We start from the raw sequence: 18427 nt of genomic DNA, 5'->3' as shown, positions 1-18427 counted from the left end.
TAGTTCTCACATTCAAGTATATATAAGTAATATTTGAAAACACATGTCAAAATACAGGTACTAGAATTAGATAAATTCAGATTCAGTAAGAGAAAATAAATTTTTAAAACAAAACATTCTATGATTCTAGTGTTAATTAAAATCATGAAATGATACTTAGAAAAATATAGGTTCTGGAGACTGATTTTAAATACTCTCTCCGTTCAACTTACTATGTAATTTCAGTAAGTTACAGAACTTCTCCAGGTCTGTTTTCTCAACAGGAAAAAAAAAAAAATGTTCATTTTTTTTTTAAATTAGTACAATGCCTACAAAATAGTCACACTCAATGATTATTATTGTTCAAAATTCAAAAAACTGAATTTAGAATAATTTTAAAAGTTCCATTAAAATGAATTTTTTCTTAATATTTTTAAAGGTTCTGTTTTGTTTCTATTATAGTATAGATAGATGGAGGTAGATTTATTGTGAAGCTTAACCTTCTGGGCCCCTTACACTTGCATAGGACTCTTCCAAATACAGTTGACCCTTGAACAACACAGGTTTAAACTGCACAGGCCCATTTATATGCACGTTTTTTCCTGATAAATACAGTACTATAAATATATTTTCTCTTAAGATTTTTTTTTCAGTTTTTATTTAAATTCCAGTTAGTCAAAACAGTGTGATATTAGTTTCAGGTGTACAATTTAGTGATTCAACACTTATATCCAACAACCAGTGTTCATCACAAGTGTCCTGCTTAAATATATGATTTTAAAAGAAATTAATAATGCTAACCTTTCAGTGATCTTTCCACTTAGACCATCCACAATCTCCAAAGAAATGTCTCCCTGAGCCCAATTCAGACTCAGGGATTTATATTCCAAGTTCGTTTGAAGTGGATATGCAGCAGGTACTAAACTAACATGAGGTCTGTTGACCAAATAAAACATTGGAAGTTTTGAAGTGAGTGCATCATCAACACGTTGCTTTATAGCAATTTCTAAACCTCTAGTATCACTGCAATTCCCATCACCTAGAAAGTAAAAACAAAACACCCAGAAGTTCAGTATCAACAGACAAGAAAAAAAAAGGAAACAGTCTAAAGTTTATTTATTTTTTTCTTGCAATCTATTCTTTCCTACTTCTCAGCAACTACTTCTGTATTTTTTACCAGAACCAGGACAAAGTAACAATGGTCATAATTTCCATTAAAAAAAAAAATTCTACAGAAAAAAACAAATCGACATTCCAGTGACTAAAAGTGAAGAGCCAGAACTGACCCAGAAAAAAATATAATGCTTTTTACAAAGTTCTGTCAGAGAGAACTGGTTCATCCTGTCTTGAATTCTCAGATTACAGCAAGAAACTAGCAAGTAATACAAGAAATAAATGAGGCTGAGAAATGGTGAGATTAAGTTATTTTCCCACATCTATGACCACAAATTACAACTATTCCAGTACCACAGTGTTCCACTTTCACAAAACAATTTAAATAATGACCATTTCTGGTTACAGTTGTGGCTAATATCAAAATCTTTGAGTTTTCAGTTAAAATAATTATTGAAAGAATGCTAAAAAAGGTGTAAAATCATCAGTGTAGTATAATACAATGGGTTGATCAAAATTAAAATAGAAGTTGGACAAGTCATTCCTATTTTAAAATTAGTACAAAAATTGGAACTCTTTTCTCCTTAGAGGGTCAGAAGTTCTCTCAAAGACAGACACATTTTACATACCACTAGGCATTATATCACAAAGTTTTGTTTCCATATATTGGAACTGCTGAGGTGGCTAGTGGTTTTACACTCACTATAATTATTTGGAAACCAAAAAATGATGTAAAAAGAACATGAATTACTGTTGACACCCTTTTTCTAAGCACTCCTTTGTGTGTTTTTTTTTTAATCTCAGTATAGTTAACATACAGTGTTAAATTAGTTTCAGGTATATAATATATGGATTCAACAATTCTATATATTACTTGGCACTCATCAAGATTTGTACTCTAAATCCCCATCATGTATTTCACCCCTCCCCGCCACCACCTGCCACCCCTCCCCCCTCTCTCTGTTCTCTACAGCTAAGAGTCTATTTTCTGGTTTGTCTTTTATTTTTTCCTGCTTGTTTCTGAAATTACACATGAGTTAAACCATAGGTATATGCCTTTCTCTGATTTATTTCATTTAGCATTATACCCTCTAGATACATTCATGCTGTTGCAAATGCCAAGATTTCATTTTTTTGATGGCTGAGTAATATTGTATGTATATGCCACATCTTCTTTACTCATGTATCAGTAGACACTAAATATTCCTTTGAGCCACCCAAATTAAGAAATACTGACAAATTAAGACTAGTTAAAAATATGCTTGGGCACACACACACAAAAAAGATATGCTTGGGCACAAATAGTTGAAAAGAAATAAGGTCTAAGGAATAGTCACTGTGTCTATAATGAACAGAAGACATGGATTCAAAAGAAAATGTTACATATTATTACACACTGTGTTACAGAATAAATGTGTCCCAATAAAATTAATAGGTTAAAACCTTTCCAATGAGATAGTAGGCCTTTGTGAGGTACCCTTAAAAAGAGGCTCTCATCCCTGCTTACACTATCAGTGGAATTTTTATTGTAGCAGCCCAAACAGATTAAGACATACTGTAATGAGATAATGGCACTGTTTGTGCCCAAAATAGCAAGATACATGTGGAAAAAAACAAAAAAAAATGGAATTTGTAAGTCAAATTCCATTTGGAATTTTTTTTAAAATTTTTTTAAGATTATTTATTTATTTATTTGAGAGAGAGACAGTAAGAGAGATCATGAGTGAGGAGAAGGTCAGAGAGAGAAGCAGACTCCACGTGGAGCTGGGAGCCTGATGTGGGACTCGATCCCGGGACTCCAGGATCATGACCTGAGCCGAAGGCAGTCGTCCAACCAACTGAGCCACCCAGGCGTCCCCCATTTGGAATTTCTTACCTACCAAATTGTTTCGCCAAAATGTTTCAATATGGTAGTATAACAGCAGTAATGTAATAGAAAAAAATATATTAATATTAGAAATTTTACTTTTTCCCTTTATATGTGTACATTTTAACTACTAACTACATCCAAAGTATGGTTTTAGTTATACCTTGAACCTACATCTTGTTCCTGGAAAAATACAGCTCTAAAAGTGTCATATAATAGGGTAAGCTTGATTTATCTCAAGTCATCTAAAATAACATGAATTCCCAAGGTAAAGTCAAAAATTAAATCTAATCAAAGACCATAGCTGACCTGACTGGACACCTTTTTATACAGAAAAGATTCTGAGGAGATTAATCTACCATAAGTGCATTGTAAGTCGGCAGAAATGATTGCTGAAACAGCTATTAAAAACTGAGAATGCGTAAGTAAGAATATAGTCGAAGGCAGAGGCTTTAACCCACTGAGCCACCCAGGTGCCCCTTTGAGTAAGAATATAGTATATAAATAAAAGAATCAAACATTAAAGAACTATGCACTGGTCTTACATCTGGAACATCATAATTAGTCTGAGGTATTACATTTTAACACCACCACCCATATATTACAGAACATCCAGAGAAACAATTCAAATTCCTGTGAAACACAAATGTGTGGCTAGGAGAAGACATAAAGGCAAGAAGTATCTTGCCTTTGTATTCATAATGCTCACTCTATATTTTATTGCATGAATGGTACCCCTGAGAATAATGTGATGTTACACAACCTAGCATACAGTGGGGGGCTTAATAAGTACCTGATGAAAAAAGAATATAAAAGATTAGATTATCAGAGACCAATAATTATCAATCCTGGATGCACATTAGAATCTTGAGGGGTTGGGATATTAATACCAATACCATTCTCACATTATCTTAAAAGCTTCCTGGGTTAGCATAAAATACAACAAGCATAAAAAATAAAATTTATTTCTCAGGTGTTCTGGGCAGAATTAGTTTTAAGTAGAAAAAGAGCACTTTCAAAAACAAAACATGCTGATTCAAACTGTTTATTTATGAAACATTTACTGACCCCCTTGCACAAACCAGACCAAGATGAGTGTGTCAAAGCACCTGCTTTCAAGAATGTCAAGTTTAACAGACAAAGCAGTGAGATTCTAGTCACTCGCTATGCTCAGACAAAGCAATCAGAGCTCAATTTAATACAAAAAGCAGTAGCATGAGAAGTTATAAAACTGGTTTTGAGTCCAGGCTCTGCCAATAGGCAGACTGACTGACTTGGGGCAATTATTTTACTAACACTAACAATTACTAACATTAATTAATTACTGATCTTAAAAAAAGAAGAAACAAATACAGAATCTCTCAGGTTATTAAATGTTTCTTTAAAGTCCATGAACTTTGTTTAAAACAGATTTTTTCACTAGGGAATTAGCAATTAGTATTCTTTATAATCCAAATGTACAATTCAAATCAGTGTATTAAAAGAACTGGACAGAAATACCTCTGTACAAACACTCTTGAAATTTTTAGACAGATGATCTTACCATAATAAAATACCAAATTTTCAAAATACACCTTAAAAACCTTGAAGTTAAAAAATTAAAATCCAGCTCTTAAGTACTTAAGCAAAGTATTTTCTTCCTTATATGGATTTTTCAAATATTTTTTCAAATAAATAAATATTTATTTGAATATTTGAATATTTTTCAAATAAATAAATATTTATTTATTTATTTTATTTAAGAGAGAGAAGGAGAGTACATGTGCATTAACAGGGGCCAGGGCAGAGGGAGAGAATCTCGAGCAGACTAGGCACTGAGCACAGAGCCCCATAATGGGGCTGGATAGCCACAACCCTGAGATCATGACCTGAGCCAAACTCAGAGTCAGACACTTATTGACTGATCCACCCAGGAAATCCTACTCTGGATTATTTTCTTTTCAATAATAGTAAATGTCTTTTTAGCAAGCCTAAGACTTTTTTACTAAAAAAGAATACTACCACCATTAAGTGATAAAATGAGTATCTAAGAACACTCACAGAATAAAATTGGCTTCTGTAAACTTTCTAAAAAGTTAAGTAAGTTGAAATATAATACTCTCCCCACTGGTAATAGATCTAATAAATAAGGTTTTTAAGAATTTTAAATAAAGACCTGTAAAAGATTTCATAAGAATTATGAGAGAACAGGATGATGTAATTATCCTCAAAGAATTAGATTTAACTTATATTGTCAGTACAGAATTACAAGGAAGCAAATTTCAATTCTAAATAAGGAGGGTTTGGTTTTTTTTCTTTTTAAACAACTGGGGCTGGGCTATTCAATTAATAGAACAGATTGGTTTTAAATCCTACACTTCACATTACATTTTAACACCACTACCCATATATTACAGTTTTAAAATAGGGTTGATGATACTCTATCAGGAATGGTATAAAATGAGTTTAGTTACTAAGTGAGAAGCTCTACTAGACTACAAATAAAGTTCGGTAAGATCTGAAGGTTCTTTTTGCTCTCTAAATTTCTCCTAGTGTACAGAAACTTTAAATGAATATTTCTCAGAACCATTCACATCATCTATATCAGAATCACCCAGTGGTGCTTTTACATGTATATTCCTCTCTATCAAAACTCCCTCCCCCAGAAACAGAATAGAGATCTTTAAGAGGTCCAAAAACTGGCATTTTTTACCAACAAATTGAACACATTAAAATCACTTAGGTTATACCAGGAAGAGCACCAATTAGCTTAAGGTGTGTCCCACAAAGATGCCAAGAAAGAGAACAGAAACAATTTTACAAGGTCTATAGTACTTTTATTGCTACCTGGTATTCCCCATTGCTAGGAGCAAAAGGACACTCCAAACGACAAGAGATTTAATTTTTAAGCTCCTGTCTCAAATTACTAGCTAAATACTAAATAATTTTACAAGAGCCTATATCCATTCTTTTAAGAAACTATGTATGGAGTTATGACAAGTTTTACAGTATTTTTTTTCACCAAACTCAAAGAAAGCTGTGATTCTAGAGACAGCATAGACAATTCTTATATACTTAATAGACATTCAATAAAAAAGGCCTTTCTTAAAGGAGATTGAGAAAAGTTTAAATCCTGAAAGAGTATGAGACCTAAAAGAATAACAAGGCAAAGAAATTCAGTAAGCAAATTAAATCTAAGAAATGTGCCACCTACAATATGTATTTGGAATAAGATTTAGAAGTAACTACTTTTGAGGGTAAGAATAACTGGCATTATCATATATTACCAGTGGGAATGTGACTTAACAATCTAAAATTCCTTCAACTTACAAGTGGTTAAATACATTATGATCCCTTTATACAAAGAAGTACCATACAATGAGACACAAATAATAATGAAGAAATTCTTTACATACCTGACATGGAAATATTTACAAGGTATTTATTAAACAAAAATAAAAACAAAATGCAGAAAAGTATGAACTGTATTATCTATTCATACAAAATACAAAAAAGAAAAGAAAAAGAATACACATTTACTTCTTTAAGTATAAACTATCTTTGGAAAGAAAAACAACAAACTAGGAAAAAGGAATGCCACAGAAGAAAAATGGGTGCCTGGGGCACTAGGATAGGAGGGAAACTTTTCACTAAAAACCCTTCTGAATCCTTTGAATTGTGAATCAAATAATATATTTTCTATACAAAGAAAATAAGCTTAATTAGAAAATAAGTAACCAATTTCCTTTTTACAGTTTATTAAAGCCAAACAAAAATAGCATCTTGTGACAAACCATAAGTGACTCTTAAGATCACACAAAAAACTGAGGGTTGCTGGGGGGAGGGGGGGTTGGGAGAGGGGGGTGGGGTTATGGACACTGGAGAAGGTATGTGTATGGTGAGTGCTGTGAAGTGTGGTGATTCATAGACCTGTACCCCTAGGAATAAAAATATATGTTTATAAAAAAATAAAAAATTTTAAAAATAGCATCTTGTATACACATGGAACTGAAAAAAATATTACTTGTAAGAGAAACTCCCAAGAAATGGGTATAAAATATATAAACAACAACAACAACAAAAAGAAATATCAAGGAAGAAGCAAGATGGTGGAGTAGCAGCAGACTGAAATAGCATTAGTTCCAGGAGTTCAGTTAGATAGTTACCAAACCATTTTGTACACCTACAGACTCAACAGGAAATAGGAAAGAAGAGCAGCAATTTTAGGAACAGAAAATCGACCACTTTCTAGAAGGTAGGATGTCCAGAGAAGTGAATCTGAAGCAATGTGAAGACAAACCACAGGGGGAGGGGCTGGCTCCTGCAAGCAGTGGAGCACAAAATCAGAACTTTTATAAGTCTGCTCCACTGAGGGATTGCTCCAGAGGCTAAGTGGGGGTGGAGACTTCACAGGGACAGTGTGATCTCAGGACCCATGGGGTCACAGAAAGACCAGGGGTGTCTGAGTGTGGCAGAGCCCCCAAGTATCAGAGCGAGGAAGCCAGCTAAAGAGATGGGAGACAAGGTGGGGACTCTCAGCTCAGGGTTACCTTAAATCCTGATCCAAGGCAGAGTCGGGCCACTGATCTTCAAAGCAGGGTCACCACAAGTGGCAGATCTGGAGAGACCCCCTCCCTCCTCCTCTGGAAGGAGTGGCATGTGGGAGCCTTGGTCACAGGCCGGGTAAACAGAGCGCCGCCAGAGACCATGGAGACAGGAGGGATTGACTGCTTTTCTCTGAGGGCACACTGAGGAGTGGGGTCCCAAGCTCTTAGCTCCTCCAGGCCAAAGACTGGAGCTGCCATTTTCATTCCCATCTGCCAAAGCTCTACAGAAAGCCTTCAGGGAACAAAAGCTACCAAGAGCAAACCCAAGCAGATTACTTAGCTTGGCCCCTGGTAAGGGTGATGTAATTCTGCCTCTGGCAAAGACATTTGAGAATCACTGCAACAGGCCCCTGCCCCAGGAGATCAGCAAGAACATCCAGCCAAGACCAAGTTCACTGATAAACAAGAACTGTGGAACTCCAGGGTTAGGGGAAAGGAACCTATAGAATTCATGGCTTTTTCCCATGATCCTTCAGTCTTGCAAAGTTAAATTTTTAAATTTTTTTTCTTATTCTATATATTTTTTAACTTTTCCTCTTCCTCTTTTAACTTTATTTAACTATTTTATCTTATCAATACTTTTTTTTTAAAAAAAGCTTTTTAAATTTTCATTGTTATAATCATATTTTATGCCTTCATTATATTTAACTTTATTTCTTGTATACATATAGGTTTTCTTTCCTTAAAATTTTGGGATAGAATTTCTTCTAATAGATCAAAAGATACTCTAAATCTAGCTCCAGCCTGATCACATTCTCTCCTTTTTTTTTCTTTTTCCTATAAACTTAGCTTATCAATTCCTTTTTAAAAATCTTTTTAAATTTTCATCTTTACAGTCATAGTCCATCCCTTCATCATGTTTACCCTTATTTCTATACATATAGGTTTTTCTTTCCTTAAGATTTTGGAAGGTAGTTTCTTCTAAGAGACCAAAATATACCCATAATCAAGTGGTGGCTCTGTTCTATTCACCAGTATAATAAGTGTATATATATATATATTTTTTTAACTTTTCCCCCCCTTTTTTTCTCCTCCCAGTTTCAGGTCTCCTCTTATTTGGTCAGCTATTATTTTTCTGGTGTCCCTGCCACCCTTTTAGTATTTTATTCTCTCATTCATATACTCTTATCTGGATAAAACAATAAAGCAGAAAAACTCACCACAAAAAAAGAACAAGAGGCAGTACTGATGGCTAGGGACTTAATCAATATGGACATTGGTAGTATGTCAGAACTAGATTTCAGAATGATGATTCTCAAGGTGCTAGCTGGGCTTGAAAAAGGCAGGGAAGATATTAGAAAACCCCTTTCTGGAGAAATAAAAGAACTAAAATATAACCAAGTTGAAATAAAAAAAGCTATTAGGGAGGTGCAATCAAAAATGGAGGCTCTTACTGCTAGTATAAATGAGGCAAAAGAGAGAATTAGTGATATAGGAGACTAAATGATTGAAATAAAGAAGTTGAGCAAAAAAGAGACAAACTACCAGACCATAAGGGGAGAATTCGAGAGATAAGTGATACCACAAGATGAAACAATATTAGAATAAATGGGATCCCAGAAGAAGAAGAAAGAGAGGGAGGGGCTGAAGGTATATTGGAGCAAGTTATAATAGAGAATTTCCCTAGCAGATCAAAGGGAACAAGAATCAAAATCCAGGAGACAGAGAACTCCCCTCAAATCAATAAAAATAGATCCACACTGATCATCTAATAGTAAAACTTCCAAGTGTTAGTGACAAAGAGAAAATCCTTAAAGCAGCTAAGGACAAGAGGTCTGTAACATACAGTCGTAGAAATATTGGACTGATAGCAGACTTATCGACACAGACTTGTCAGGCCAGAAAGGACTGGCATGATATACTCAGAGCACTAAATGAGAAAAATATGCAGCCAACAATACTACATCCAGCTAAGCTGTCATTGAAAATAGGGGGAGAGATAAAAGCTTCCAGGACAAACAAAAATTATAAGAATTTGAAAACACCAAACCACCCCTACAGGAAATATTTAAAGGGGTCCTCTAAGCTAAAAAAGAGCCTAAAAGTAATAGACCAGAGAAGAACAGAGACAATACACAGTAACAGTCAATTTACAAGCAATACAATGGCACTAAATTAATATATTTCAATAGTTACCCTGAATGTAAATGGGCTAAATGCCCCAATCAAGACACAGGGTATCAGAATGGTTAAAACAAACAAACAAACAAACAAATAAAAACACAAAAAACAAAAAAAAACAAACAAACCACTGATATGCTGTCTATAAGAAACTCATTTGAGACACAAAGGCATCTCCAGATTGAAAGTGAGGGGATGGAAAACAATTTACTATGCTTATTGACATCGAAAGAAAAGTGGCAATCCTTTTATCAGTTAAATTAGATTTTAAGCCAAAGACTATAATAAGAGATGAGGAAGGACACTATATCATACTTAAAAGGACTGTCCAACAAGAAGATCTAACTATTTTAAATATCTATACCCTTAACATGGGAGCAACCAATTATATAAACCAATTAATAACAAAATCAAAGAAACACATCGACAATAATACAATAATAGTAGGGGACTTAACACTCCCCACACTGAAATGGACAGATCACCTAAACAAAAGATTAACAAGGAAATAAAATTCTTAAATCACACACTGGACCAGATGGACATAACAGATATATTCCGAACATTCCATCCCAAAGCAACAGAATACACATTCTTCTCTAGTGCACATCAAACATGCTCCAGAATAGATCACATCCTTGGTCACAAATCGGGTCTCAACTGGTACCAAAAGACTGGGATCATTCCCTGCATATTTTCAGACCATAATGCTCTGAAGCTAGAACTCAATCACAAGAGGAAAGTTGGAAAGAACTCAAATACATGGAGGCTAAAGAGCATCCTACTAAAGGATGAATGGGTCAACCAGGAAATTAAAGAAGAATTGAAAAAATTCATGAAAACAAATGAAAATGAAAACACAACTGTTCAAAATCTGTGGGACACAGCAACAGCAGTCCTGAGACAAAAGTATATAGCAATACATGCTTTTCTCAAGAAGCAAGAAAGGTCTCCAGTATACAACCTAAGCCTACACCTAAAGGAGCTGGAATAAGAAAGCAAAGAATGCTAAACACAGCAGGAAAGGAGCAATCATAAAGATCAGAGCAGAAATCAATGAAATAGAAACCAAAAGAACAGGAGAACAAATCAACGAAACTAGGAGCTGATACCTTGAAAGAATTAGTAAGATTGATAAACCCCTGGCCAGACTTATCCCAAAGAAAATAGAAAGGACCCAAATTAATAAAATCATGAATGAAAAAGGAGAGATCATAACTGACACCAAAGAAATACAAACAATTATAAGAACATATTATGAGCAACTATATGCCTGCAAATTTGAAAATCTGGAAGAAATGGATGCACTCCTAGAAACATATGAACTACCAAAACTGAACCAGGAAGAAAGAAAAATCCTGAACAGACCCATAACCAGTAAGGAGATTGAAGCAGTCATCAAAAGTCTCTGAACAAACAAGAGCCCAGGGCAAGACAGCTTCCCAGGGGAATTCTACCCAACAGTTAAAGAAGAATTAATACCCCTTCTTCTCCAGAAACTATCCCAAAAAATAGAAATGGAAGGAAAACTTCCAAACTCATTTTATGGACCAACATTACCTTGATCCCAAAACCAGACAAAGACCCCATCAAAAAGGATAATTACAGACCAGTATTCTTCATGAACATGGATGCAAAAATTCTCACCAAAATACTAGCTAATAGGATCCAACAGTACATTAAAAGGATTGTTCACCACGACCAAGTGGGATTTATTCCAGGGCTACAAGTTTGGTTCAATATCCGCAATCAATAAATGTGATATAATACATTAATAAAAGAACAAGAACCATATAGTACTCTCAATAGATGCTGAAAAAGCATTGACAAAGTACAGCATCCTTTCTTGATCAAAACTTGTCACAGAGTAGGGATAGAGGGTACACACCTCAATACCATCAAAGCCATCTATGAAAAACCCACAGCCAGTATCATTCTCAAGGGGGAAAAACTGAGAACTTTTCCTCTCAGTTTTCCTAAGGTCAGGAACACAGCAGGGATATCCACTATCACCACTGCTATTCAACATAGTACTAGAAGTCCTAGCCTTGGCAATCAGACAACAAAAAGAAATGAAAGACATCTGAATCAGCAAAGAAGTCAAACTCTCACTCTTTGCAGATTATATGATACTTTATGTTGAAAACCCAAAAGACTCCACTCCAAAACTGCTAGAACTCATACAGGAATTCAGTAAAGTGTCAGGATATAAAATCAATGCCCCCAAATCAGTTGTATTTCTATATACCAACAGTGAGACAGGAGAGAGAGAAATTAAGGAGTTGATCCCATTTACAATTACACCCCAAACCATAAGATACCTAGGAATAGACCTTACCAAAGTGGCAAAGAACCTGTACTCAGAAAACTATAAAGTATTCATGAAAGAAATGGAGGAAGACACAAAGAAAGGAAAAAACGTTCCAGGCTCATGGACTGGAAGAACAAATATTGTGAAAATGTCTATGCTACCTAAAGCAATCTACACATTTAATGAAATCCCTCTCAAAATACCACCAATTTTTTCCAAAGAAATGGAAGAGATAATCTTAAAATTTATATGGAACCAGAGAAGACCCCAAATAGCCAGAGGAATGTCAAAAAAGAAAGCCAAAGTTGGTGGCATCACAATTCCAGACCTCAAGCTCTATTACAAAGCTGTCATCATCAAGACAGTATGGTACTGGCACAAAAAGAGACACATACATCAAAGGAACAGAATAGAGAGCCCAGAAACAAACCCTCAACTCTATGGTCAACTAATCTTTGACAAAGCAGGAAAGAATGTCCAATGGAAAAAAGTCTCTTCAACAAATGGTCTTGGGAAAATTGGACAGCCGCATGCAGAAGAATGAAACTGGACCATTTCCTTACACCACACATAAAAACAGACTCCAAATGGAATGAAAGACCTCTATGTGAGACAGGAATCCATCAAAATCCTTGAGGAGAACACAGGCAGAAACCTCTTTGACTGCAGCCACAGCAAATTCTTCCTAGAAACATTGCCAAAGGCAAGGGAAGCAAGGGCAAAAATGAACTATTGGGACTTCATCAAGATCAAAAGCTTTTGAAAAAAAAAAAAAAAGACAATGGACAGAATGGGAGAAGATATTTGCAAATGACATATCACATAAAGGGTTATTATCCAAAATCTGTAAGGAACTTCTCAAACTCAACACCCAAAGAACAAATAACCCAATCAAGAAAGGTCAGAAGACAAGAATAGATATTTCTGCAAAGACATCCAAATGGCCAACAAACACACGAAAAAATGCTCAACATCATTCGTCATCAAGGAAATACAAATCAAAACCACAATGAGATACCACCCCACTCCAGTAAGAATGGCTAAAATTAACAAGTCAGGAAATGACAGATGTTGGTGAGGATGCGGAGAAAGGGGAACCCTCCTACACTGTTGGTGGGAATGCAAGCTGGTGTAGTCACTCTAGAAAACAGCATGGAGTTTCCTTAAAAGTTGAAAATAGAGCTACCCTATGACACAGCAATTGCACTACTGGGTATTTACCCTAAAAATACAATGTACTGATCCAAAGGGGCATGTGAACTTGAAAGTTTATAGCAGCAGTGTCCACAATCGCCAAACCATGGAAAGAATCTAGATGTCCATCAACAGACGAATGGATAAAGAAGAGGTGGTGTAGATATACAATGAATACTATGCAGCTATCAAAAGAAATGAAATCTTGCCTTTTGCAACAATGTGGATGGAACTAGAGGGTATTATGCTGAGAGAAATAATCAGAGAAACACAATTATCATATGGTATCTCCAATATGAGGAATTTGAGAGGCAAAGCGGGAAGTTGTGAGGATAGGGAAGGACAAAAAAATGAAACCAGATGGGATCAGGAAGGAGACAAACCATAAAAGACACTCAATCTCACAAAACAAACTTAGGGTTGCTGGGGGTTGGGGGGTATGGATAGGGTGGTTGGGTTATGGAGACTGGAAGGGTAGGAGCTATGGTGAGTGCTGTGAAATGTGTAAGCCTAATGATTCACAGACCTGTACTCCTGGGGCAAATAATACATTGTATGTTAATAAAAATAATTTTTAAGAAAAAAGGACTATTGGGTCTTCTAGGATGGTGTCCCAGATGCTACCCCAAATGGTCTTTCAAACAGTGAGCATATTGGGATATCGGGATGCTTGGGTGGGGCTCAGTCAGTTGAATGTCTACTTTTGGCTCAGGTCATGATCCTAGGGTCCTGGGATCAAGTCCCACATTGGGCTCCTTGCTCAGTGGGGATCCTACATCTGCCTGTGCCTGCTGCTCTCCCTACTTGTGCACTCTCTCTGTGGCAAATAAATAATACCTTAAAAAAAAATAACAGAAATATCACCACCTAAAAACAAAAATATTACCTATCTGAGGATCTCAAGCTTACAGAGGCGATTGCTTTCAAAAGGGAATGGCAAGCAAAGAAGAACCAAGTAACAGCAGTATTTAAAGTGTTTCACAGGTGTAAATCAAAGTTTTGCAACACTCAGGGTTTTATGAAAACTATACAAATGAGTCCCCTAATTGTTTACTGACAATGGTTGAAAATCATTCAAATGTAATTACATAATTTGGTAACACCTCCCACCAAAGAATGAATTACTAGTTCCCATTATTTATCGTGTGTTTTAGTTACTGCCTACTCATTTGACAACTTCAAAGGTCACAGATCATAACCAAATATGTGAAAAATGTAGCTAAAAAACCAAATGGGCATTTAAGACTTTTCTTATTTTAAAGATAATTAAATATAAGCTTTTAGACTTGAGAAGTTCAAGGAAACATCTTTCTCCCAAAGAAAGGGAAAAAATTGAAATATTGTGCAAACAAATGTGTAAGTTCAAAGTATAACACATCTAACTGGCTAATTTAAAATATTATTTGTCCTCCTCCTGATAAGAAGATAGATGTCGAATTACACAAAGTATGATCACAAGTTACTATGAAACGAAAATCTCAATGAAACAATTTTTTTTTTTTACCTTAAAGGATCATGTATGCAAAATCTCTATTTATTCTGATTAAGTAAAATATATTTACTTAGTAAGAGAGGCCAGGAGGTAATAAAATCCCACTCACCAACAAGTATACTGCTGATATAAACTGGCTGTATAAAGTGACTCAGCAATGCTCCCTGTACACCAAGCACTTCCCATCTTGTCAATTTGTCACTTGAGGACATACTGCTTACTCTATTAACAACATCTGCAGGACAGTAGACAGTCAGATAAATTTTGCCTTCAACAGCCACATGGAGACTCAGTTCTTCATTGGCTTCAAATGCAGATATAGAATGTGGATTAAGACGCCTAGAAAAAGGAAAAGTTTTTTCCTTTAAAAAACAAAGTATACACAATGGAATATTACTCAGCCATAAAAAGAACAAAATCCTGCCATTTGCAATGATATGCAGGGAGCTAGAGTATACTATGCTAAGTGAAAGTCAGTCAGAGAAAGACAAATACCGTATGATTTTACTCATGTGGAATTTAAGAAACAAATGAGAAAAAGGAAAAGGCGGGGGCAAACCAAGAAACAGATTCTTTTAACTATCATCAACACACAGATGGCTTCCAGGGATGGGTGAAACAGGAGACAGGGATTAAGGGGTGCACTTGTGTTGAGCACTGGGTGTTGTACAATAGTGTTAAATCCCTATATTGTACACCTGAAACTAATATAACACTGTATGTTAACTAACTGGAATTTAAGTTAAAAATTTAAAAAATTAAAAATTAAAAAAATAAAATCTATATGTACTTAAGAATTGTTTTCAAACATGCCTAACTTGCCAGTGTACATTTAATTCTAGTAATAAAAACAGATGCAAAACTAAAACAAGTTTGGGATGGAGTGACTTGGTCCCACATGATAAATACCAAACAGAAATTAACCATATTTACAGCTTATGGCAAAGATAAATTATTTTTACTGCCTTTATGTCCCTTAAAAATTTTTGTTCCTACCATAGGTCTTATTGTCTTTCTCTATGGAAATTTCTAAAAACTACAAAAAGAATGAAGGCAAAAAACACTGACAATTTGTATTCAAGATTCTTCTCCAATAAAATATGTTAAAAAAAATTAAATGTAAAATCACTTGTCTCAGGACAAGTGATTTTTCTCCAGAAAGACTCCTTGCCTTTGTCTTCAAAGGTGTAACTGGAAAAATCTTTAGCAAAGTATTAACCATGGTTATCTCTAGATAGTCAGACTTGCTTTTTCCTTTGTGCTTGTCTGTCCTGTTTAAATTTTATGCTGATGCTACCCATTCATCAAGATAATGAAGTTTTAGCTACAGATTGACCAGAAAAACAAATGGAATTTCTTAGCTCCTGCATTAGTATGTGATAATGCACAAATCTATGCTTTCCTAACATTTATGAAGTCTTAAAACTTGACAGAAAAAAAAATTTCAACAGCATGGAAAGAAAGTGGTAAAGTACATGGAATATTTAAGTAGTTGTAATAGATCAGATTGAGTGGAGGGGAGGAGTGGAGAAGTAGTAATAGATCAGATTATATCTAGCGGCCCTCTAAGAGGCCACAAGCCAGAAAGAGAATTCAGATAGATATGAATTTCCATGTTCTATTGCTCTAGGGATTCAGAATATATGATACAGCCATTCTGATTGATTGCTTTCACTTTTTTAAAAGATTTTATTTATTTGACAGAGACACACTGAGAGCAGGAACACAAACAGGGGGAGTGGGCGAGGAAGAAGCAGGATCCCCGCAGAGCAGGGAGCCCAATGTGGGGCTCGATGTGGGGGTTGATGTGGGGCTCAATCCCAGGACCCTGGAATCATGACCTGAGCCGAAGGCAGACACTTAATGACTGAGCCACCCAGGCACCCCTCCTGACTGCTTTTAAAAACAACTCCCATGATACTTACAATTGTGACTTAATCTGGGCTGACCCTTTAGGCAACTGGTTCATATAGAGATAAATGTTGATAATCTGTTTCAGAGTGAGTAGATTAGAAGCTGGTTCTATACAAAATATTGATTTTTCCATCATAGCAGGATTTTTGCTGTAGAAGAGTAGAAGTTGTCTATAAAAGTACCTAAAATAAGAAGATTATAACTTTATCAAGTCATAAAATTTTAAAGTAATTTATCTTAAGCATCCTATTTGTAACTGTTGTGAGCAACGTCTCTCCCCATGTAGAAAGTGATAAGAACTCCTAAAATAACTTGAGCCTTATTTAATGAAGAGTTAAATCCTGTAAGAAGTCCTCAACTGGAGCTGAACATGACCTGCTTTAAAGCGCCACTCCTTGACTACCACTCTACTCATTTCACATCTGGGTCCTCAACTGTCATATCCTCATTTCTCTACTGACCCCTCTATTTGTTCTCAGACAGTTCTGCTCTCAGTCTCCTACCTGAAGTGTCAAAATTCTGCCTTGCTTCTATTTTTCTTTCCCCACCAAAACAGACAAACAACAACTGTGGTTCCTGCCCCTTAGTGGTTTTAAAGACAAAAACATAGAAATACAAGAACAATACAATGAAGACTATAAGTTATACTAAAAAGTGAAAAATTTATACTAATCAAATCAAGGGACAAATACTATTTTGATTAAATAAAAAAACGTGATTTTAGTCCTTTCATCGGAAATAAGAAGAAAATTCAGCACAAGCATATAATAGGGCCAAGCATGGGAAGAAATAAACGTAAAAGAGGTAATCTTAGAGAGGTCAAGTAATTCAATAAGCACCAACGAGGATTAAAAGACAATGACTTGCATTACCTTCATGGATTTCCTCAAAACCTTCCTTTTAAGATTAGAGGATTCTTTCCTTAGAGATGTGTACTTAAAGTTTTTCAGGCACAATAATGTTTAACTTGGTTTAATATACTCTACCAAAGAAAACAGCACCATCAAAAAGTGTGGATGCATAGGTTAAATAAGAACAGCAGAATGCTGGTAACTGGATATGATCACTGGATACTGGAATCAGAATGCTGATAACTGAATGGTAGAATTCACTATCCTTTTCTTACTTATGTTTGAAAATATCTATTAAAAAGTTTTATAAAATGTAAGCTCAATGCCTTAGAACCAAAATCTGGTGGATCCTGGAGAAAACAACAGATTTCTCACTTTTTATACAAAGAGACTTCTAAGGAGTAACATTCCTGGCTTCTCTCTCCCACCTGCTAATCACTCCTTTTGTAAGGAGCAGAGTAACTACTGAAGAATTTGGGAGAAGAAACTAGGTATGCTCACCTCAGCCCTTTTCTCCCTCCTTGAGATCTGCCAGCCTGTATAAACTTTAGTTATAGAACAAGTCAAGAGGATGAAAAATATAGCACAGGAGTATAGTCAATAATACTGTGATAATATCATATGGTGACAGAAGATGACTACATTTATCATGGTGGTGAATGTGGTAAGTGTTGAACATAAACATGTTTAACATTGTATGTCAACTATACTTCAGTTAAAAAAAAGAATACCATATCTACATTCTGCTATATGGTAAACTTTGCATAGACCTTATGAAAGGAAACTTTCCAGCTTCAGGTGATATCTTTGGATATCATGACTATGATATGACTAACTATGACTAACTTGGAAGGGGGTGATATTACCAAGTCGACTTGGTCCAGATATAAAGCTATATATTCCAATTACTTTGATAAAAAAGATGATACATTTTTTTAAAAAGCTGTAGAACTCTGGAATCTGAGTTCATAAGGTATTGATAATAGAAGCCACTAAAAT

General features: G+C 35.2%; 1 protein-coding gene across 2 annotated transcripts in view; it reads right to left on the bottom strand.

Moving 5' to 3' along the window:
- Nucleotides 1–18427, bottom strand: part of ADAD1 (adenosine deaminase domain containing 1) — a 57424-nt gene that overhangs the window by 18919 nt on the left and 20078 nt on the right. The window contains exons 7-9 of one of the 2 annotated variants that reach the window (XM_059395380.1): nucleotides 16589–16759; nucleotides 14773–15002; nucleotides 781–1018 (exon numbers count right to left, since the gene is read on the bottom strand). In XM_059395380.1, the coding sequence (XP_059251363.1) occupies nucleotides 781–1018; nucleotides 14773–15002; nucleotides 16589–16759 (639 nt within the window). The remainder of the gene's footprint in view (nucleotides 1–780; nucleotides 1019–14772; nucleotides 15003–16588; nucleotides 16760–18427) is intronic. The other variant, XM_059395389.1, reaches the window with a different exon arrangement.

The sequence above is a fragment of the Mustela nigripes genome, chromosome 1 (assembly GCF_022355385.1).
Source record: "Mustela nigripes isolate SB6536 chromosome 1, MUSNIG.SB6536, whole genome shotgun sequence".
In the NCBI taxonomy this organism is placed as follows: domain Eukaryota; kingdom Metazoa; phylum Chordata; class Mammalia; order Carnivora; family Mustelidae; genus Mustela; species Mustela nigripes.
The sequence above is the reverse complement of the archived record's forward strand: the minus strand, read 5'-3'. Positions and strand labels throughout refer to the sequence as shown.